Source organism: Nelumbo lutea, chromosome 4 (assembly GCF_056320005.1).
Source record: "Nelumbo lutea isolate HS-2025 chromosome 4, American lotus-T2T, whole genome shotgun sequence".
NCBI lineage: Eukaryota > Viridiplantae > Streptophyta > Magnoliopsida > Proteales > Nelumbonaceae > Nelumbo > Nelumbo lutea.
The window spans coordinates 75,727,757-75,750,370 of NC_142687.1; the positions used below are offsets into that span (position 1 = coordinate 75,727,757).

Below are 22,614 nucleotides of genomic sequence, written 5' to 3' on the forward strand. Positions count from 1 at the left end.
TGAAGTTTCTGTCCCTTGTTGAAATCTTCCCTGAAATTTGGTAACTGTAATCACTTTCCTAAACTTTTTGGTACAGTGGGAAAGAAATTGGCTTCCATCAGGGCAAACCTGTGCCCACACACATCTAGCAAGCTTTCCCAACCTTGCATTGGGAATATCTCCCCATGAAATAAAGCACATCAGTACAGAGATATTCTCAATGCAAGGCAGTAAAGGCTGTTCGGATGGGCTTTGCCGTGATTGAAGCCGAACTTAGTTGGAATTGAAATGTCCAAAATGTTCAAAATACCTATACAATTATTATTTGTTATTAAGGCTGATTTCTAAAAATATAAATTTTATAAACAACAAAAAAAGAGAGAATTTATTAGTTGCCGCTTTACTCTTGAGGGATTGATACGAGGAAAAAAATTTAAAATTTGCAGCTTTACCTTTGAGGATTGATATGACAAAGATGGATTTTAACAATTTATCCTTAGTACGGACAGGTCGAATGCAGACAAATTCTCAAAAAAAAAAAAAACAACGAAACAACAACTATACGACAGACAACGGATTACAACCATTAATCGTTCGCAAGTGAACGAGATGTTCAACCAAAATGACAAACTTGTACATAAGTTTCAAATATAAGATAGGTTGGAGCCTCGGAGGCGCCGGCCGGCCTTATTGAGATGAAGATAGCCATTAATTTGATCCTGATCTTCTTCAGATATTGGTGAAACGGAGGTACTCCTTTCCGGATGGGAGATCCACGGTCGTGTAGCCCTGTGGGAACATCACATTGGCTTCATCGTTGGAGACGCTGGGAGAGATGACGACAGGCTCGCCAGGCTTCCAGTTCACCGGCGTCGCCACCTTGTACTTGGCCGTCTTCTGCAACGAATCCACCACTCTCAATACTTCCTCCATGTTACGCCCAGTGGTTGCTGGGTAGAGGATGCTCAGCTTAATCTGCACTCATCGGCCCAATCAAAGTAAGAATGGAGCTTAAACTACTGCGAAGAGAAGGAAAACTGGAAATTAAACAGATTAATTCAGTTCTAAGAGGGTTATATATACCTTCTTGTCAGGGGCAACGACGTGCAGAGCTCGAGATGGGACCTCGCTTCCATCGGGATCTTTGGCATCTGGGTCTACCATGTTGAGTTGCTTGATGATATCTTTCTTGGGATCAGCGACGATGGGGTACTTAACCTTGCACCCAGGCTGCACGCAGGATGATTAATGCAGCAAATAAAATGAATATAAAATCAGAAATAACGCAGTGGAATAGTATATGAAGTGTCATGGTCATTTGATCACTTAAGCGTCAATAATGTTTAACCTCTCCCGAAGAAAGAAGAGAAGAGAAGAGAAGAGAAGAGATCACTCACAGTGTAGGCTTCGATGTCCTTGATCCAGTCTTTGTGGGATTGAATGTCGTCGCAAGAGACGCCCAGTAGTTTCACTCCTCTCTCGTTAAATTCCTTCTCGTAAAGCGCCATTTTGCCCAACTCCGTCGTGCATACAGGCGTGAAATCAGCTGATGGACATAGCAAAACAAACCAAAACTAAAAAAATTGATTTCGCAACATTTAACAGAAGACAAACACAACTAATCGCGCGATTACTGTATATCTATCCATCATTCAATAATCTCTAACTAGTTTAATCGATCATATATAAATACCTGGGTGAGAGAAGATAATGGCCCAATCATTTCCCACAAAGTCGTGAAGCTTGAAGCTTCCGTGCGTAGTCTCCACTTCCAGGTCTGGAAGGGTGTCGCCGATCGTCAAACCCGGCATCGTCGGAAAGAGCAAAACGTTATGGATGAAAAATGAAGGCTTGTTTTCGTTCGCAAGCTGCTGACTGCTGGTGAGTGATGAGGACTGAGGAGTACTTGAGGTCGGGATTTAAAAGGGGATGGGGAGAAGGGTGCTGCCAATTCAATTGTCGATTCTTTTCCTTAGTTACGTAGGTCGTGACGTTAGTTCATCACTTGTTTATTTATTTTTCGTTTTTTTAGGGTAAGGTTGGATCGTCATCACCTAGTCCAACGGTCTCTCACCATTTTTATTATTTTTTGGGTTTAACCAGAGTTGGGGCGAAACGAGGATGACTGAACAATTTAGACTAAAATTGACGCTTATCAAAAAAAAATCAATAGCTTAGGAATAAACGTTAATGGGGAGATTGCTTATTCTTGAGAGCGCATAGATTTTGTTTAAGAGAACTGGAAGATGACCAACGAAGAGGCGACGAAAAGCAAAAGACAAGCAGAAATGGAGAGAGAGAGAGAGAGAGAGAGAGAGAGAACTATGGGCGGAAACGGCAAGAACCCCAAAACATATACATTTTGTAATTATACTGTACTAGCTAGGGGTCCTACCACTACAGAATTCTACTAGTAGCCCCCACCGTGAATTGGGGGATTCTTATCCGTACGGTAGGGGTAAGAATTGTGCGGTGAATTGAATGATTAAAACTTTATTGAAAAATATCTATTTAAAATAGATAATTAAATGAGAGAGATATGATTTGTGTTATTGTATTTTTGTTTTATATAATGGAATAGTTGTAAATAGTTAAGTAATAATTAATTTTATTTAAAAAATAAATAAATTTAGTAAAATAAATGAGATAAATAGACAATTAAATGAGAGAGTAAATATATATAAATATATACACGATTCTAGGTCTTACTTTGATAGCAATAGTAATTTGTTGGATTATTAATTTTTTAACTAATTAAATAATTTAGTAAAATAAGTAAATAAATAAATAGAAGTTTATGTATTATCAACACAAGATTGGTAAAGTCTATCTCAAATTATTTAATCAATTAATTTAGTGTTGTTAATGGGTCAGGTTTAACTATTGGGCTACCGAATCCATGAACAAGTTTACTTAGTATAGCCTTAACCTCTCCCATCCCAATAATAAATGAATTTTTATTTATTTATTTCACTAAATTAATTTATTTATTTTAATAAATTAAGTAAATTATTATCCATCAAATTTTATTTGTTGAATTTACTAAATTATTTACTAACATATATATTATTTCTCTCTTTCTCTCCTAAGCCCAATATGTAGGGTCATCAACAGGTTTATTTATTTACTTTTTACTAAATTAATTAATTAAGGGCTGCCAACCGACTACATCAGGTCTTTGGGCCATCTAGCTTGCTCTCGGTTAGGCTTGGACAAGAATTTAGGCTTGTAGGCTCAAGCCCGATTTTTTTTTTTTTAATTTTGAACTATCAACGGGTCGTCAGGCTTGGATAAGAATTTAGGCCTCTTGGCTCGAGCTTAGGCCCAAAACACCAAGCCTGCCTTTTTTTTTCTTTATCTTGAGCTATCAACGGGTTGCCGGGCTACCTGACCCAAGGTTTAAAATTTCGACACGATACGCCCGATATGGGGCGTATTGTATCGTATCTTTGAAAAACAAATAGAGACATGCATGGAAATCGGACGTCTCATCTTTTTTTTTTCATGCGTATACCGTATCGGGGTGTATCGGTAGCATATCGACCAAAAAGATACGACGAAAAATTGAACAAAAAATAAAGGGGAAAAGTAAACTTATTTTCCTTGGAATAAGCATTCTTTCACCCCCAAATGATTGTAAAACTCCAAACCTCATTCCTAAAGTGCTTAGATTTGAAGAAACAAGTGCGAATAATTTTTTTTTTTTTGAAAATTTTTTAAATTTTGAAAAAATGTGGCAAAAATAGGTAAGTTTTTTCAAATTTTTATAATATCTTGTGATTTCTTTTTTCTTGAATGTTTAAGTTTATGTTGATCTACATTTCTTACATTTAAAATCACAAATTTTTTGTGTTATTAATATATTTATGGAAATTTCATGAAAATATTTGAGGAAAATATAAATTAATAAAAAATTTGAAAATGTAACTTTTCTTTGCCTATAAAGACTAAATATGTTTTAGATTTATGGATTTATCTATCATATCTATAGAGCAATTGAAAATTCTTCTTTAATATTTTTTGATTTTTTATATTTTTAGAATTAAAAAATAAAAAATAAATAATTATATTTTATCATTTGATCACAACAATTGAATATATTATAATTCTATGATGATATATCATATCCACAGACCAATTGAAGTTAATAATTTTTTTTATTTTTATATTTTTAGAATTAAAAATTAATTAATTAATTAATTATATTTTATCATTTGATCACAATGATTGAATATATTATAATTCTATGGATGATCTATCATATCCACAAAGCAATTGAAATTTATTCTTTAATAACTAATTTTTGAATATATTATATAATGTTTATTTATTTTTTATAATTTTTGAAAATAAATAATAAATAATAAATAATTACTGATTATATTTTCACTAAGAAGTTTTGTCAATGCATCTTTTATGGTTGGGTAGGAAAGTTGGGTTTTTTCCATCACATAAAACATTACAACTTAAGAAATTATAGTTAAACATAGGATTTTTAATGAAATTATAATTAACTACAATATATTTCTTCATAAAACCATTAAAATATATTAATTTAATGTATATACACCTCATTGAGGTCTTATATTTAGTGTTATTGATGTATTTCTATGATTTATTAAAGTATTTATAGTGTTTCTAAGTGTATTTATGCATATCTTAGTTTTTCCCCGATACGCATGTGTATCCAAGGCGTATCCCGATATGTCTCTTAAAATTGCCTTTCTGATACACTAGGCATTTCTGATACTTTCAACCTTGACCTGACCAATTGTTAGTTAGGCTTGGATAAGAATTTAGCCTTCAAGCTTAGGCTTGGGCCCAAAATTGAACCGTTTTTGCCTCTAGGTCATGGGCCACTGGTTCGACCGATTGGGTCAAATGGGTTAGGTCGTGATATGTGTGTGTGTGTGTGTATAAACATGATAAATGATGTATAATTATGTTCTACATGTAATGCATGTATTATTTTATATTAAAATTTTGTATTTGTGAAAAAATATTAAAAATTACAAATTGAGGCCAGAAAGTATTTTTTTTTTGAAAAAATAGAAGGACAAGGTGCCTATGGCTCCTTGGGATGCATAGATCTTGAAAAGTTATCAAAAAAAAAAAATCAACTCAATCGAACATTGGAGTGCAAAGTTATGGCATCCTAAGGTTTGCATACACATTTAGTGTGCAACCCATAACTTGGTCATCGGGTCAAATGGGTCAACAATACAACCGTTTTGGTCAAACATTTTTTGACCAAGTCAATAATTCTTTATCTCCCTCTGGGTTTTACTCAAACCAAACCCGAAATCTTGATCGGGTGATGGTTCAAGCAGTGCAATTGGTCGGGTTCAACCAAACCCAACCAGTTGGAAACCCTAAATATTTTTTTAATTTAGTTTTAAGTTTTTTTATTTGTAAAAAATATAAAAATTACAATTTGAGGGGAAAAAGGTGTTTTGGAAAAAATAATTACCCAAAATAAAAAAAAAATCACCTCAATCGAACATCTAAGTGCAAAATTATGGCCTTCCAAAGTTTTCATAGTGTGCAACCTATGATCTGGTCATTGGGTCTAACAAGGCAACTCTCCAACCGTCTGGGTCAAATGGTTTTTTACCAAGTCAACGACTTTTACGTCCCCTTGGGTTTTACTCAAATTGAACTTGAAATATCTTGATTGGGTGATGGTTCGAGCAATTTAACTAATTGGACCAAACCCAACCCGTTAACAACCCTAAATATTTTTTTAGTTCAGTTTTAATTTTTTTTTATTTATAAAAATATTAAAAAATTGAAGTTTGCATACACATTTATTGTGCAATCCGTGACCCGATCACTGGGTCAGACATAAACAAGATAGTTGGACCCCCATCCATAGATTCAACCATTCTCTACAAGCTCTAGTTCTAAAGATTGGGCTACTAGACTCATTGTTGGTTGGGCTTGGATAAGAATTTAGGCCTCTGGGATTAGGCTCAGGCCCAAAACACCAAGCCCAACTTTATTGGAATTGGTCCAAGCTAATGTTTTAAAAACTGAATTGTAGGCTAAACCATTTTTGCCTCTAGGTCGTGAGTAGAGGTGTAAATTGGGTTATGCTGCCCATTGCCTGCACAACGGACTACAAGCCGTGTTGCTTGCGTATTGGCATGGCCCATATACATTTATATGTATTATATATAATATATATATAATATTTAATTTTATTATATTATTTCATTTCATTATTGCATATATAAACAATTGTATACATCAAAATTCATATAAAAAATAAATCTAAGATCTTTTTTAATTTAAGTTAAAATTTTAATTATTTTTTCCAAAAATTAAAAAAAGACATGGCTTGGCTTGGTTCATAGCTCGACATAGACCCGTACGGGCTCGGGGCGTGGGCTGTGCTAAGCCAACTCCCTAAAGTATTCCGAGGGAGGGAAGCATGACCTAGCTTGGGCCGATTGTAAATAAAATGAGAGAGAAAGACAATTTTTAACAAAATATAGAAAGGAAGAAGTTTAGTGGCATCATTGTAAATAATTTGTAGTGGCACCATTATAAATAATTACATGCTTAGCATCCAATATGAAAGAGGAAAAGGAGAAATGTCAAACTATCAAATTTTTTTTTTGTTTTATTTAATGGTATTATTGTAATTAATTAAATTTGTAATGATAAATTTCACATGCCCCAAACTCCATACGTGTAGATACTATTTACTCCTTTCTCATACAGCCACGTCTGTTCCTCTTATGCCCCATTTTGTTTTAAGTAAATATATAAGATCTATCTATACTACGCTTTTCTATTTAATTTGTTCTTTGAGAGTTGAGACAAAGTGCTCATATAACAAATAGTCCATAGATGAATGGAACATAACTCAGTTTACATTAAAAACAGCATTATAAGTATGAATAGAGGTGTTAATCATATTCAAAAATCTAATTTAGAATTCAAATTTAATATAATTGAATCGAATTTGAATGTCAGTCAAGTTTGGGTATCTTATTCATACCATTTCAATAAATACCCGAATTTATTCGATTCTTTAAGTCTTATATAATATTAATTTATATATTTATAAATTATCTAAAATACTTAATTCGTCAAATTTGAATCGAATTAAATATTCAAATATTTAGTTAAATTCAAATTCAAACATTCTAATCAGATTTAAATTCGAATATTGCCTTCGATCCATTTACACCCGTAGCTACCAGACTACGACAGTCGACAGGCCAAGCCTAGATGGCTGGCTATATGCTTAACCCGCAAGAGTTGCCAAACGAAGTGTACATTTTCTATTTAGAAACATGAAATAAAACCTACACACGGCCAGAAATTGATTACTCATCCTCATCATAATATATGGTAAATAAATTACATTTATTGTCTTTTTCTTCAATGCGTAAGAAGTGACGTGGGATCATATTAGCCTCCAAAGTCCAAATTGAGAGTAGCTAATAGTCTAATACTAATGATGAGGGTTTTAATGGCTTTTCTGCTGAAAAAAGAATCCATCCTGTGTATCACTCTAATATTTAAATGAAAATACAAAATAAACTTCTCTACTCGCAACTTGAACACCACATTTGAAAGAATGCTTCTTCAAGTACGAAAGTACACGTGTATTGTTTTTATTTTATTTTTTTGGAGAAGTACATGTGTACAGTGGTTGTGGGTTCGAATCATGCCCTACATGTTTTGAATCAGTCGGGATGAGCTGGAGACAAAATCTTATACACCTGGCTGAACTACTTATCACGGTTGAACACTCCTCATCGTGATAGATAATATGCTCCCGTTTTGATCAATACACACGGGGCCATTTCGTTTACATCGGTAAATCCAATTCCGGGAATGGGCCAAGATTATGTTTGGGCTGGAGAAGGCTTGTTCAATTTCTATCTAGAACGCATAATAATTTAAGCCCAATTCTTGCCAAGTGGGATATGCTCAAAAGTCGCATTGCATTTGGATAAGACTTGGCTTCATTCTTAGAAGAAATCTGGTGAGTCATAAATGTGAGATAAATTTTATAAAAAACATCCACATATGATATTTTATATTATAAATATCAATAAACTGAAAAACGGAAGAACCGAATCAATCAATCGGTTAATTAATTGGTTTCTATTGATTCATGATTTTCCAAAAACTGATGATACCATTTTGGTATGGAAAAGTGTTTCTAATCTCATTGAACCATCACCTGATTAAGATTTTTGGTCTGATTTTAGTAAAATCTAAGAAATAGTAAAAAAATGTCCAACCCAGAAGGTTGGACCATTGACCCGTTCGATTGAAGTAATCTTTTGTTTTTTTTTTTGATTTTGAATAACTTTTTGCCCTACTATTTTCACAAAAAAACCTTTTATGGCCTAAATCGCAATTTTTATTTTTATTTTTACTTTTTTTTATAAATAAAAAATTAAAAACTGAATTAAAAAATATAAATTAAATTTAATATAATACATTATTTATTGATTAAATACACATTTATACATGCCTATATATGTGTACTTGTGTATGTATGAATTTACATATTACTGATGTGACATGGTCTAACCATTCAACCCAGATGGTCGAACCAGTGACCTGACCTGGAGGCAAAAACAGTTCCACCTCCATATTGGTTTGAACCGTGAGAACCCCTCATTTATGCGAACAAATATGAAAGTTAAGTTGGGCTTAGGTTGGCCAAGGCCTCAATCTTAAACCCAACCCAAAGTTAAGTCAGATTAATAACTTTCAACCCTAACCCAACCCAATAATTACACGGTATTACCGAATTATTAAGAAAATTTCACTGGCTTTATTTGATGATGGATAAGTTCCATTGTCAAAAGATCAGCGGGGAAAATCATATCATGAGACAGGAATAGATCCTTCTTTTTGGAGAAATTAATAACGGGAATAGATCATCAGTAAGAAAATTTAAGCTTAGTTCAATAAATTCCATTCACTTCCATAAAACTCTGAATGGAAGTTCCAGTGAATCGGTTTTTTATGCAGAGATCATTCTAACCTCCTTATCTTGACAAGCGATTGCTGCACTTAGCTACCAACAAATCGTCAGCAAGCCCATCATTGCCTCCATATCTTACAAGTGGTTACTGCATTTAGCAACCAGTAGATGGTTTTCAGGAGAAATAGTGGAGGGAACATACTTAACATGCCTTGTCTCGAGGCCTTTTTCTTTCATCCAGATCTTCCTTCCCATGTCAATAATTTCTTTGCACATTAATCCCAACGCTGCCCTCTCCAGTGCCTCCATCTTCCTTACAATTTCTTCAACGCCACTATATGCATCCACACTACAATCTTCCTCACTGCCATAAGAGGAGCAAAACATCCTTGTCAAGTAAAATTCAAAGCAAATAGAAACAGCATTAATTCACATGGAGTTTTAGGTGTTGCTTTAGGAATGCGCTGATGATCATATGCACTTGTGCATTTCTGACAGTTTTAGCAGTTTATTTCTTCCCATTTCAGGAATAATGGTGGGTTATTCCTCACATACGCCTAAATTCATATGAAATGACTGAAATGGAATTACATTGAGCACAGATGTAATCCACGATCAACAGCATCAGAAAGATCTGACCCATGATCTGCATCTACTGCCCAGCTGGTAAACCATGTAATGGCATGGAATTCTTCCTTTGTGATCCCCAGATTTGATAAATATCTTTTATCTGCATAACAACATGACCAAACAATTTATAAGCAAGCAACCAAACTTTCTTTGTAAATAATAACCAGTGACACCACATTATGAGAAAAAAATAAAATCCAAAGAAAACATCAGTTTCTAGAAACTAAAATGGATTGGACAGCTCATCCATCAAACCTGTAACCCCCAACCCTGATGAAGGCAGGATTCAATCCCAAATCTCCGCTACAACCAGCCAGAGATCTTACCAACTGAGCCAGTTGGCACCTTCAAAAGATTTTAACTACTGATTATATATTCATTATATGGTAAGGATCGATAGATTACTTATGTAGTGCTTCCATTGACAAAGATGATGACAACATGTTGCAATGGCGAGTCCTCTCAGGTGACCACTTGAATTTATAGCCTTATCTTCATTATGTTGGTTAGAAAGACAACACCTTAAGGTCAAATCTGCACAAATAGTTAAGATATTGATGGTCTTAATTAAGACAAATATCCCTCTACAAAGTCAAATATATGGAAATAATTTGATCACCTGACCTGTTGCAGGTCCACAGAGATGTTTCCCAATTGCCAGGTAAGGAATTCCCTTCAAAGACTCAACCGCATTTAAGTCCAGGTCCTCTACTGCAAAATTGTAAATGTTGGAGTGAGAAAGAAAATAATGTGAAGTACCAAAAAGTTGCATCTATAACTACAGAAAAGGAAAACTTGGTGAAGGGAATACTATCTCTTTCAATTAACATATGCAATCAGTGGCTTTTTGCAAAGTGAATATCTCATGCAAAGGACACTGTACATAAAAATGGTATGGCGTGACAACTTACAATCAGTATTCTTGAACATGTCCTGAACATTGAACTGCTGGGATTTTGGCAATCTAGAATGGGCAGGTCATGGTCCAAACAGTTTAGGAGGCATTTATCAATATGTACAATTTTGTTTTTCAAGCCTAGAACACCAGCCACATCAGAAATTGCAATATGATTTTCATGATTTGGGAGTTGATTTTTTAGAAACAAAATCATACATATTGGCAAACACCACCTTAATCAACTGGTTTGAATGTTCAATCATGAAAAAGAAAAGCATTAAGGGAAAAAAAACCGAAGAGTGGAAGGCAACAAGAATAAATAATAAAAGCCTAGAATTAGAATTAGATTATTCAGTGGTACTGTTTTAAGCAGATTCATAAATGAGATGAGATCCTTTCCTTCTTCTTTTCAAACTTTATAATGACATGCAGTTTATAATTCATGCTCCATGACTACCCTGAAAAGAAAAAACTAGATGACTTCTCTTTTTCCCATAGAAATTTTTAAAGAAGCATATTTCTTGTTTGCATAACCTGTTGAGTGAATAAATAAACACACGAGGTTATAAGAATTTCCGGTCAAACATCTGTCTCACACAAAGCATAGAATGGGTATTGGTACTCTATAGCTGCCACTCTGGATTAGCAAGGAAGTTTGATCATGAGTATAGACCAAGTCATCATTTTCCCAGGAAAGACTTCTGTAATGACGATAGCAAATGTTATACTGCAAGTGGATCAACATGTTTTGTTTCATGTAGCTGAATTTTTTCATAGATTGAAGAGGGGTTTATTTGGTGTTGGTCCTAACAAGAAGGTGAAGAAGTGCAGGAAGGCTAACAAGAGGCTAGCTGCATAGGAAGATGAGATTGGCAAGGCAGGTTTGAGCTGCAAGATATTGTGTCCATGGAGGTGGTGTATTATCTTTCTTTTGAGTTGATTTTTTTGCTTTTGGTGGCGGTTTACTTTGGTGTGGTGTTGGGTGTCAGATCTTAGTGCCTTTGAGTTTGTTGTTTTCTATATTCCGTTGGGTTGAGTGATTTCTTATTACTTTCTTGATATCTTTTTTTTTCTCTTTTAATAATTTATTTATTTATTTTTACCTTCAAACCCAAAAAATTTTTTCTCCAACTATCGTAGTAGTTTACCTTTAATGCTTAATGTCTACATAGATTATATTCAAGGATATATTAAATGAGATTCATAGATGAAGCCCTGATAACCTACCCATGACCCATGAGGGACGAAGTCCTTGAAAGTTTGGTTAATGCCTATCACTAGGAATGCTACAATTTGGTGGCCTTAAGACATACTTTTCCAAACTGTAGTGAACTTGTTGGCATTTTATGACTGGACAGGTGCTTGATTTTGGAAAAATGAACAGTCTAGCACAATTTCTTTCTCTGGATGGATCACATCCATTGAGCTTCGAAACCCTTGGTGGTTATGGAGCCTAATGGTTTACATATGCAGGTGCTTGCATGGCTTGTTAGTGAAATAATCATGCATGCATGGACCTTTTCTGGCTATAAGTATAAACAGATCACATCAATGCATCACAATTTAAAAATATCAAGTGAACTTATCAATCAACCATCCATCTTGGTGGTTATGGAGTCTAATGGCTTACAATGCAGGTGCTTGCATGCCTTGTTAGAGAAATAATCATGCATGCATGGACATGTGCCTAGGCAACAAGGTGCCCTTGGAGGCTCGCCTCGCCCAGTTGCCAAGTAGTTTTGTGCACTATGTTATAAAATACTTTTATATTTTTAATTTTTTGACATTATAATTATAAAATAGGCATTATTAAAATAGAATACTCATTTTATGTGTTTATTTACTAATTTCTTCTTATTCTTTTCTTATTTGTTAGGGTTTAATCAACACAAACATTGCTAACTGCTGTATTGAACCCATGGTTCGAAGTATCAATACACCTCTGTGTATCAGTACCTATAACAATACTCCCCCTATTTTTTTATTTCTTTGGTTTTCAATTTCATTTTTAAAATATATATATATATATATATATATATATATATATATATATATATATTATTTTAAAAAATGGATTCCCAAAAACACCTGTAAACATGTGTATGGGGGCGCCAAAGATACAATATAATACACTCGATACAGAGCGTATCGTATCGAAGATTTGATCCTTGATTGAATCCTCAAAGATTTCAGAACCTTAACCAATAAACAAGGGAAGAACTTAAAATTTTGTCTAATCAACACATTTTCTTCTTATAGATCTTCTTCTTCTTCCACCTTTTCTTTCTTCTTTTCCTATAAAAAAAGTAGGGGTTCAGCCCCTATATTTTTTGAATTTTCTTTCCTTTTTTCCTTTTCTTCTTATAAAATGTTGATTTTCTAAACTTAAAACATGAAATTTATACTTCTCTTATGAAAATTATGGATAATTATTAAGGAATGATGGTTATAGAACCTAGGGAACTACCATAAGATATATGGTTTTACTTAAAAAAATCCATTGCCTAGGCATCACCTAGGCGACTAGGCAACAAGGCACCCCTCTGTCGCCTTGGTGCCTTAAAAACTATGGCATGGACCTTTTTCTGGTTATAAGTATAAACAGATAAATCAATGCATCACAGTCTAAAAACATGAAGTGAATTTATCAATAAACCATCTTGATAAGCCATATGGAATATGTAGGAAATCATGTGTCTGTGTGTGTATGCGAAAGCATATGTTGCTTGAACCCACAGGATTGTGAAAGGCTTACTGTCAATTCTCAAACGTTCTAAACTCAAGCTTTCTTTTTGGCGTAGACTTCGATCAGCCTAGAGGTTGCATTGAAATATCAAGAAGAAAATAGATTAAATATAGATTAATCTAAGTTCAACAAGCTGATGAAACTCAACATCTCTGAGGGATCTCTACAGATCTTACCAGTTGCATACCAGTTATCTGGTTATTGATATTTTTGTATAGTCAAGGACCATGTTACCCAGATATGGCAAGGGTATGGTTGGACACAGTGTTCGATATGGGATTTACACTAAATTGAAGCATCCAAATGATACGGCACCCTTGTACAGGTATCTGGGTATCATAGGTCAAGGATGCAATTTTTGAGAACTCAATAACACTAACCTTAAGCTTGTAAGACTTCCGTTCAACCAAAACTACTTTCTCGATCCCATAGCAATCTGCAAGCATTTGTGTCAAATACGCTCTCCCAGCTCCGAACTCAACTACTGCAGGGACCTCGTTGTTTTTCCTAGATGACGATCTATCACAGCTCAAGTGTTCCCTAGGTTCAGGAACAACTACTTCTGCAGCAGGACTCTCTAATAATCCAAATTCTGCCATGTTCCCAAGAATCGATGCCTGTTGCAGAACATGTTTCTCTTGAAACGGTAGTTTCCTGCAATCAATTAATCATTTACCTATCCAGAAAGTCCACCCAAACTGAAAACTTGAGTGAGTAATTCATTTTACATACCGATCTATTTCTTTCTTAATCCATATCCCACAAGCTTCTGGCATCTTACACGAGTCTCGAATATCCGAACACATTAAACCATGAATCGACTTAATCTTCCGAATTAGTACAGTAAATGCTGGCGTACTCATGCTATAAACTGCATTCCTCTTCATGTTTGAGGTGGTGTTATCTGATAACCCAAAAAGCAATTTATTCGAAGATAATAAATTATCGAATTCTTTCGATGTAGACTCTTCTGCTTCTTCATCTTCTTTATCTTCTTCATCCCTACCCGCATTAATGCCCCTTTTGTAGAAAGGTTGTAGTTTCAAGGATTGAACTTGTTTTAGCAATGGACATCTCTTGAGATGTGCTTCAAGATTTTCTTGCAGTACAGTACTTGAGAACCAAAAAAAAAAAAAAAAAGAATTGAAAATCAGAAAATTAAGTCCAAAACATCATAATCGAAGATAATGGAAGAATTCATGAAGCTGATTCTTTTTTTATCTCTTCCGTCATTAATGGCCTATTTGCAGAAGAATTGAGGTTTCAAAGATAGGCATTTTTTCCGTGCACATCTCAAACCAAAGAGTGAATAGAAGTCATAAAATAATAATGGATAAAAGCAATTAAGCTCAAACTCCCAAACTCTAAGAACATAAGAGGATTTAAAAAAAAAAATCCAATGCATTACTTTGGGTGCTTGGAAAGAAGATGGCTTACTGAGAAGGATCGAGTGGACATGGAATCCTCTGCTCTACCGGCCTAGGGTTGTGGTTACCGCAGAATCTACGTGGTTAGTTAAGGAGAAATGAAAAGAAAAGAAGCAAAGTTAGAGCCTGAACTCTGGATGAAGTCGGAATCAAAGAGAAAAGAAGAGAAGCAGCGAAGGCGTTACAATGATTCTTTAAGAGGTGCATTTGCACAGAAGCGATTTTTCTTGGGGAGCCAGAACTTGCAGCGCCTCTCCATTCTCCTCAGAAGCGAGAACACGAAGCAGAGACTCGTGTATAGCTGTATTGCCCTTTATTCCCCTTATGCATATTCATAAGTGAGTACGATATTCCAATCTACCGGTGATGACATCAATTCGGACCAGTCAATGAGAAAGGAGGAGCACCATTATTCGCTGGTTTGGTCGAAAAAAAGGATACCATATGGCAACCAGTTGTATCGAAACCGTCACCCTATTTCTATAACTCTATCCCTTCCCTTCCTTAGATGATGACGGGATTATATAATATTTCTAAAGTTTTTTATAATTGTTTATATTTTTATGTTTATAAAAATTATTTTTATTCGTTATATGATTCATTAATATATAAAAATATGCTTAAATGTTTTCTATATAATTTATATAGTTTTTATCTTTTTTAATTTTATTATTTAATCATAACTCGTTAACACATTTAACGTAAAATGTTGAATTGATTTTTTAAATTTTATATTTTTTCTATATCATATGATAGTCGAACCCTAACAAAAATTGTTATGAGTTTATGTGTGGACCTTTTCCTAAATATATGGTATCTCACATAGGAAGGCCTTTGAGCGTGCGAAATGTGATGAACTAACCTCTTTGTCTGTGCACATATGAAGTCCTTGTGCACGTGTTTTCTCAAATGGATATTATGGAGAGTTCTTGTAAAATTGACATGTATCTTTTTCCTTTCCCAATGTTTATGATTAGGGGTGCTTAATCGAACAGTGAGGTTTTATTTTGAACTAAATCGATTTGATCGGTTTTTTAAAATATAAATCGAAACCGAACCAATATAATCGGTTAATCGTGGTTCGATTTTTTGATTTTTTTTCACTCAAAATTAAAAAAAAAGGAAAAATTACTTGAAAAAACATGGCAGAGGGGCAAAACGGTGAGGGCGAAGTGGTGGCCGATGATTTACCGGCGTTGGACTGGTTAGTAGTTGTTGTCACTTGAAGTAATAGCCTGAGAGGTGGCGGAGCCGGGAGCCACGAAGATGAGAAATGAGAAATGAGAGAAATAGTGACAGAGCCTGAGAGGTAGCGGTCTTGGCGGGGAGTTGAGGCGGTGATCGGCGTCTTGATGGTTGGCGCGGTGGAGACTGAGATTGGGGAAGACTAAGAGAATAAAGAAACAAGAATCACAAGAAAGACTGAGAGTTAGAAAGCCAAAGCCTACTGTGTACTGCCTATTACATTTACAGTTTAGTAGTTTAAGTTTCCAAGAAGGGAAAACTTGGAAAGGGGAAAATTGAATAGGCGCCAGGCAGACAAATTGAGTTGAGTGAGACGCGCACATGTTTGTTTTTCAATTTAAAAAAATAATAAATTTTAAAATAGTGAAATTATGGAGTGGTAAGGCTATATTTTGTACAACTGCTGTAATTTTAGTGTAGCTCATTTAGTTAGTTATTTATTCTGTTAAGTGAGTTAGAGAATTAGTTAGTTAGTTTTAGTGAGTTGGCATTTTGTTATTATTCTTTCTGTTAGTTACCAAGTTTGTTATTCTTTCTGTTAGTCTCTTGGTTTTGTATATAAGCTCATGTAAGCTACTATTAGTAGCAGGTTTTTTTGATGAATGAGAAGTTTTTCTTCTTCTTTTTCTTCTGGCTTCGAACTATTCATGGTATCAGAGCTTCAAGATCTGGTGTTGTGGATACTCTTGAATCTTGATTGAATCGATTGTTACTCTTGAGCTTGAAGAATCGATAATGGCTGAGAATTAAGGAGATTCTCCTAGATTGGATTAAGTGATCAATGGAGAGAACAGAGATTTGTCAAAAGATCTTAACAATGGAGATCCTCTTTACTTGCAAAGTTCTGATCATCCAGAGATGATTTTGGTTTCTACTCCACTGACAGGTAATAATTTCCTAACCTGGAGCAAATCGATGATGATTGCACTTAAAGCGAAGGCTAAGCTAGGGTTTATTGATGAAAGTTGTGAGAAACCTAAAAAGGAATCACCTCTATATAAATAATGGAATAGAGTGAATTGCATGGTGATTTCATGGATTTTGAACTCAATGTCGAAAGAAATTGTTGAGGCTTTCTTATATTCTGGATCTACCAAAGAATTATGGGATGAGTTGCAGGAAAGATATGGAGAAAGCAATGGTCCAATGCTTTATCAGTTGTAGAGAGAAATAAGCACAATCTCTCAAAACAACATATCTGTGGCTCAGTATTATACAAGATTGAAAAGATTTTGGGATGAATTGAATTGCCTACAACCTATTCTTCATTGTGAATGTGGTGCAACAAGGTTAATGTCAGATATTACTGCATCAAATAGGCTAATGCAGTTTATGATGGGGCTTAATGATAGTTTTGGCAATGCAAAGGACCAGATTCTTCTCATGGAACCATTACCATCTGTTAACAAAGCATATTCTATGCTACAGAAGGTAGAGAAACAGAGAGCAGTCCATATGGCATTTACTGATAATAATGAGAGCACAACCTTATTTGCAAAACCTCAGGGAAATCTGAATTACAAGAAAAATGCACGAAAGCCAGGTGCAGGGAGAGGAAGTTACAAGAAGTCTGATTTTAACAAGAAAGAAAAGGAAAGCCAGTTTTGTGATCATTGCAACAGGAATGGACACACAAGGGAGACTTGCTTCAAAATACATGGCTATCCTAATTGGTATAAAACCTTGAAGGATCAGAGAGTAGCTGAGAGAGTTAATGTAGCCAATTCTACTGAGACAACACTTGATTTGCTGGCTAACAAGACTGAGAAAGATACAAAACAGCTATCCAGCTTCATTCAGCAAGAATTTGCAAAACTGCTCAAAGGGAAGATGATTGTCAACATTAACCATGCTAGCCTTGCTCATTATGAAGATTATGCATGTATAAATTTTGCTCTTACTTTTGCTTTGAACACACTTGATTTATATGGACATGGGGTTTGGATTGTTGATACAGGTGCCTCAAATCATATGTGCAATGATATTACCCTTTTTACAAAACCTAAAACGCCTTTACACAAAAGTTCAGTTTACCTACCTAATGGAACCACAAAACTAGTAAAATCAATTGGAGATATCCATTTACATTCTTCTTTAACATTGAAAGATGCCTTATACCTACCTAGTTTTACTTTTAACCTCCTGTCAGTAATTAAACTTGCTAAAACTTCTAACATTAAAGTTATCTTTTATCCTACACATTGCTTGTTGCAGGACCTGAGGACTGAGAAGAAGATAGCTGTTGACAGATTGACAGGAACCTTGTATGTGCTTGATAAGTCTAGTTTTTCCATTGAAACACATCATCTCTGTAATAAAGCTAATGCACATGTTATGCCAAAGCTGAATACTCCTTGTATTGATTCTGTTTCAAAAAATAATAAAGCAGTGTCTTCATTGTTCCTTTGGCATAAAAGATTGGGTCATGCTTCTGTTAAAACTTTGAAACATTTGCATTTCATGTTTCAAATAGAATTAGATACTTTTCCACCTTGTCAAATCTGTCCTCAATCTAAACAAACCAGACTTCCTTTTTCAACTAGCTCCATTCAAACTTCCCATATCTTTGATCTTTTGCATGTTGATCTGTGGGGTCCTTAAAAGCATCCATCTATTGCTGGAGCACACTTTATGCTCACAATAGTGGATGATTATAGCAGGGCCACATGGACTTTCTTAATGGCACATAAATTCTCAGGTCAGACAATGGTTCAAAATTCTTAAATCATGAGTTTCAAACATTTCTTGGTGAATTAGGCATCTTACACTAGAGAAGTTGTGTTTACACTCCACAACAGAATGGTGTTGTGGAGAGAAAACACAAACAACTCCTTCGAATTGCTAGATCCTTGTTATATCAAGCTCACCTACCTAGAAAATTTTGGGGTCATGCCTTGCATATGGCTACATATATAGTATGCTACCTTCTTCTGTTTTGTAGTAGAAAACACCTTATGAGCTTTTGTATAACACTCTTCCAAACTATGACAATTTAAAATGTTTTGGTTGTTTGTGTTTTGCAACCAATACAATACCTCACAAAGACAAACTTGATTCAAGAGCCCTTAAATGCATTTTCATTGGCTTTGAACATGGACAAAAGGCTTATGAGCTGTATGACCTTTCTACTCATCAAATTTTTACATCCAGAGATGTAATTTTTCATGAAACAACTTTTCCATTTGTTGATTCTAATCCTAAAACTCTTGATGTTCCATTGTAATGCCCTAGGCTCCCAGCGAGGTGGCTACCCTATGGGTGGCCTCCTACCGAGCGCCCTACCTCGTCTAGTATCTGAGTGATGTTGTCAAGCTGGTTGAGGACCATCCTAAATTGGTTCATGGTGACCAAGTTCTAAGCATTTTGAGTGTTGTCCTGGTTACTGGCCATTGTGTTGGAAGCTTAGTAGTTTTTGAGTAAGTGTTTACTTGGGGAAGTCTTAGTAGTCATTCCCATAGACAACACCACTTGTTGCTTCCTAGGATGGGCCGAGGGCAACGATGTAATTCTACTTTCGAGATGAGGGTTGGTTGAGTCCGAGGGTTGATAAATTCGAGTGCTTCAAGGTCCAACCTATGAGCGAAGGAAGATGTCAGAGGTCTTGGATGTTATCCTAGGGGCGGAGACTTCGACGATCAAGTTAGCAATGCCATAGTGAGGGGTAGGACAAGGCCTAAGTAGCGATAGCTCAGACAGGGTCACAAGAGAGCTAGAGAGCTTAGAGCAATAAAAGCCAAGATAACTTACTTAGGGAGTGACACCACTTATTTATACTTGAACCTGCCTAGAGTTTGTTATCAGCGGACGACTAGGATGCGGTCGGGCCAGTGTTGCGTGTCGCCATCCTGGGCCTGCCATGTGTGTCTACATTAGTTCCATAATCAACAATGAAAGTGAGGTGTTGAATAATAGGCCATTTGAAAGAAATGATCAATTTCTTAATCTTATATCAAATCTTCACAAGGTAAGTAGCAACAGGGTGCATCGATCAAGACAGTTTTCGTCGATGAGTAAGTGGAAAGTGGATGATGACCATGTCAATTCTCATAAAATAAATAAAAAAAAAAGATTGGAAGAAAGGACTCGGTCTTTTTTCAAATCTCCTTGATTGTGTCGAGAAGGATGGCGGCGCAACATCAATTTCCTCAATTCCATCTCGTCCATGATCGAATACATTAAATCATATTGGTGTTGGTTCACTGATACAACATTAGGGGTTGATCTACCAAAACTTGGGAGGTTATGGTAACGCCATCTTCTCCTAAGAATGAAGACAAACCAAACATTCGGCTTTAGGTACCAAGGCTAATGTAATCGTTGTGAACTTTGATCGGCAGTCGATCAAGTCTTCCAAGGTTCGGAGAAGATGGAAAGGAAGAGAGAAGATGAGGGGGAATAATGGTTGTAGATTAAGAGAGATCTCCTTTGACAAACCCTAGGCTCATGGTTATATAGCCGTGTCCCCCATGGGGGAGAGTTGCTCTCCTTTTACAAACGAGATTGTTAGGCTATTATGGAAAGATCCCAAAAAAGACATTTCCCTGTTAGGAGAAGGGATTTTTATCCTTATGTCAACTAACAAGCAAACTCCATCAAGGTTTTGCCATGTGTCTAACGAGACTATAGGGATAGAGTCATTTTCCTAAGGATTCTCATATTAGCACGTATTGGCTACACCCCTCCATGGGTTTTCTCGCAACCACGTGTCAAGACTTTCGGTCAGCTGATATGTTCGAATGTCTTTATAAGACATCTTTGAGGTGTTTCATCACGACTTGTTGTGACTATGTGGAGCGCGAATTTCCTATGAAGATATATTATTGGCTTTGACTTTGTTTATCATTCATCGTGGCATAAACTGCCATTTTATGTTCATCATTGGATGTTGGTAGTGTATTGAATTCGTGTCATAGAGTTGCGATATCATTCTGGACTCATCGCTGGTCTCGGATAACACACTGTGCCCAAGTCCCAAAAGGCATTTCATGCTCATCATAAGTATAAGATGGCATCTTGTGTTCATCGCAAGTGCGTGATCCTTACATCACTTTAATAAAGTGTCGTTGTGCCATTACAGAGGTGTCCCAGTTGGGATTTCTCTATATGGTTTTCTTTTAACATCTTTGTCATAGTCTCGATAATGATAAACTACATGTACTTACATTTATAATTAGGTCCCTGGCCTTGGTGAGTAGATGCTTTAATTGCCAATGAACTTAGCCCTAGCTGTTTAGCTATTCAAAGATTGGTGAAAAAGGTTAGAATCTCTACCTTTTGTAGAACTTGCATTCCCAATAGGCTCACTAAAAGCCCAAAAGGTCCCACTATTGACTAGCCGAAAATATCTCCCTACTCCAACCAAATTGGAGTTACCGAAGAAGCTACCATCAAATCTGAGAACAATGCCATTTGTGTCAAGTGAGGGTGGTCTACTAAGAGTGTGGGGGGAGAAAGGAGATGAGTGCATCAGTTGACAACCAAGTTCTTTTCTTATCTTCTACACTAATTCCCATGAAATTTCACTACTAGAAGCCTAAAAATTACAGTTGCCCATTATGCTTTGATTACTTATCTTTCTTACATGGATTTTTGTTAGAACACTAAATTGTTATTACTGTTATTGTTCTTTTTTTGGTTGTTGTATTGGTATTATTGTTGTCATTTGAAATCATTATGTTCAGCGCACATGCACATTTATTAGTACATATTATATAGAAATACATTATACATGTATTTAATTGGGTAGGCTTGAGTTGAATTGGATTTGGGCTACCCAAGTCCTCAAATAGTCCCAACTAAAATTTAGCTCAGGCCCAAATTTTTGCATAGGCCCATCTTACAACCCTAGGACTCTAGTCCAACCCATACAAAAACTTGGATTGGACCCGGCCAAGTTGCATCCCTAGGATCCATTTTATTCTTTACTTCACCTAAAGTGTTAAAAAAAAGTTCATGTTTTCTTTGAATAAGGATGGCATTTTTTTTATATTTGTAATATTATTTAATCATTAATCGTTTGATTTGTGATGAGTTGAGGGTCTATTTGGTTAAAAGTTAAAATTAGAATTGAAATCCCTCATAATGAATGGTCTGTTTCCATAGCCTATTTAGTTCAGTTGAAAATCAGAATTGAATTGAAATCAATTGGAATGATATTTCATTCCCAAGAGAGAGAGAGGGTCAAATGGGGGAATGCCATTCAACCAGGAATGGGAATGGGATCTTAATTCCATTCCACCCAACCAAATGGTTGGATTTTCATTCTGATTCTAGACCCCCACCCCTATTCCCACGAACCAAATAGGCCCTGAGTATTAAAAGGCTCTAGTATTTGGATTTATAGTAAAGATGGAATTAGAAAAAAAAACATCAACAATAACCTAAAAATGCTATGACTAAGTAGTTTTATTCTCGGTTTCAGATAAAAGATAAAAAAATCATTTTATCTTCTCAATATGTTTCCCCCTAAAAAATCATTTTATAAAAATAAATCCCATTGCAATCGGACTGGGTTAGGGTTAGGTCAGGTTGGTCAAGGATTACGTTAGGATTGACGTACCCTTGCTTGGGGTTGGGCTTTGGGTTGAATCCACAACCTAATCCAGGAGGCATTGAGCCTTATACATTATGCATGGGAATGGCAATAGGGTGGGTTTGGGGCAGGGCACTCCTTCCCTATCCTGTCCTATAGTCAAGATGCTTTGCCTCGTCTTCACCCTGATTTCGATGT

At 35.5% G+C, this 22,614-nt stretch overlaps 2 protein-coding genes across 2 annotated transcripts; both read right to left on the reverse strand.

Moving 5' to 3' along the window:
* Positions 1-440: 440 nt before the first annotated feature.
* On the reverse strand, positions 441-1,956 carry LOC148861134 (1-Cys peroxiredoxin-like). The gene is made up of 4 exons (XM_088982768.1): positions 1,673-1,956; positions 1,377-1,525; positions 1,063-1,209; positions 441-954 (listed from the first exon to the last, which is right to left on the reverse strand). Exons 1-4 carry the CDS (start codon positions 1,788-1,790, stop codon positions 709-711), a joined length of 660 nt encoding a protein of 219 aa, XP_088838894.1. The 5' UTR covers positions 1,791-1,956; the 3' UTR covers positions 441-708.
* Positions 1,957-8,843: 6,887 nt separating this feature from the next.
* On the reverse strand, positions 8,844-15,101 carry LOC148861135 (methyltransferase). The gene is made up of 9 exons (XM_088941301.1): positions 14,825-15,101; positions 14,650-14,715; positions 13,945-14,325; positions 13,593-13,866; positions 13,222-13,279; positions 10,193-10,279; positions 9,974-10,102; positions 9,530-9,668; positions 8,844-9,302 (listed from the first exon to the last, which is right to left on the reverse strand). The coding sequence occupies exons 1-9, from the start codon at positions 14,896-14,898 to the stop codon at positions 9,074-9,076; spliced, it is 1,437 nt and encodes a 478-aa protein (XP_088797427.1). The 5' UTR covers positions 14,899-15,101; the 3' UTR covers positions 8,844-9,073.
* Positions 15,102-22,614: the final 7,513 nt, after the last annotated feature.

Excerpts from the sequence above, each read along its gene's own strand:
- LOC148861134 (XM_088982768.1), bottom strand. The coding sequence starts at position 1,790 with ATGCCGGGTTTGACGATCGGCGACACCCTTCCAGACCTGGAAGTGGAG. Across the intron at positions 1,526-1,672 it reads CATTATCTTCTCTCACCCAG|CTGATTTCACGCCTGTATGC; the intron begins GTATTTATATAT and ends TATGTCCATCAG. Across the intron at positions 955-1,062 it reads TCGTTGCCCCTGACAAGAAG|ATTAAGCTGAGCATCCTCTA; the intron begins GTATATATAACC and ends CGATGAGTGCAG.
- LOC148861135 (XM_088941301.1), bottom strand. The coding sequence starts at position 14,898 with ATGGAGAGGCGCTGCAAGTTCTGGCTCCCCAAGAAAAATCGCTTCTGT. Across the intron at positions 13,867-13,944 it reads ATTAAGAAAGAAATAGATCG|GAAACTACCGTTTCAAGAGA; the intron begins GTATGTAAAATG and ends AATTGATTGCAG. Across the intron at positions 13,280-13,592 it reads GGAAGTCTTACAAGCTTAAG|GCTGATCGAAGTCTACGCCA; the intron begins GTTAGTGTTATT and ends TGCAACCTCTAG.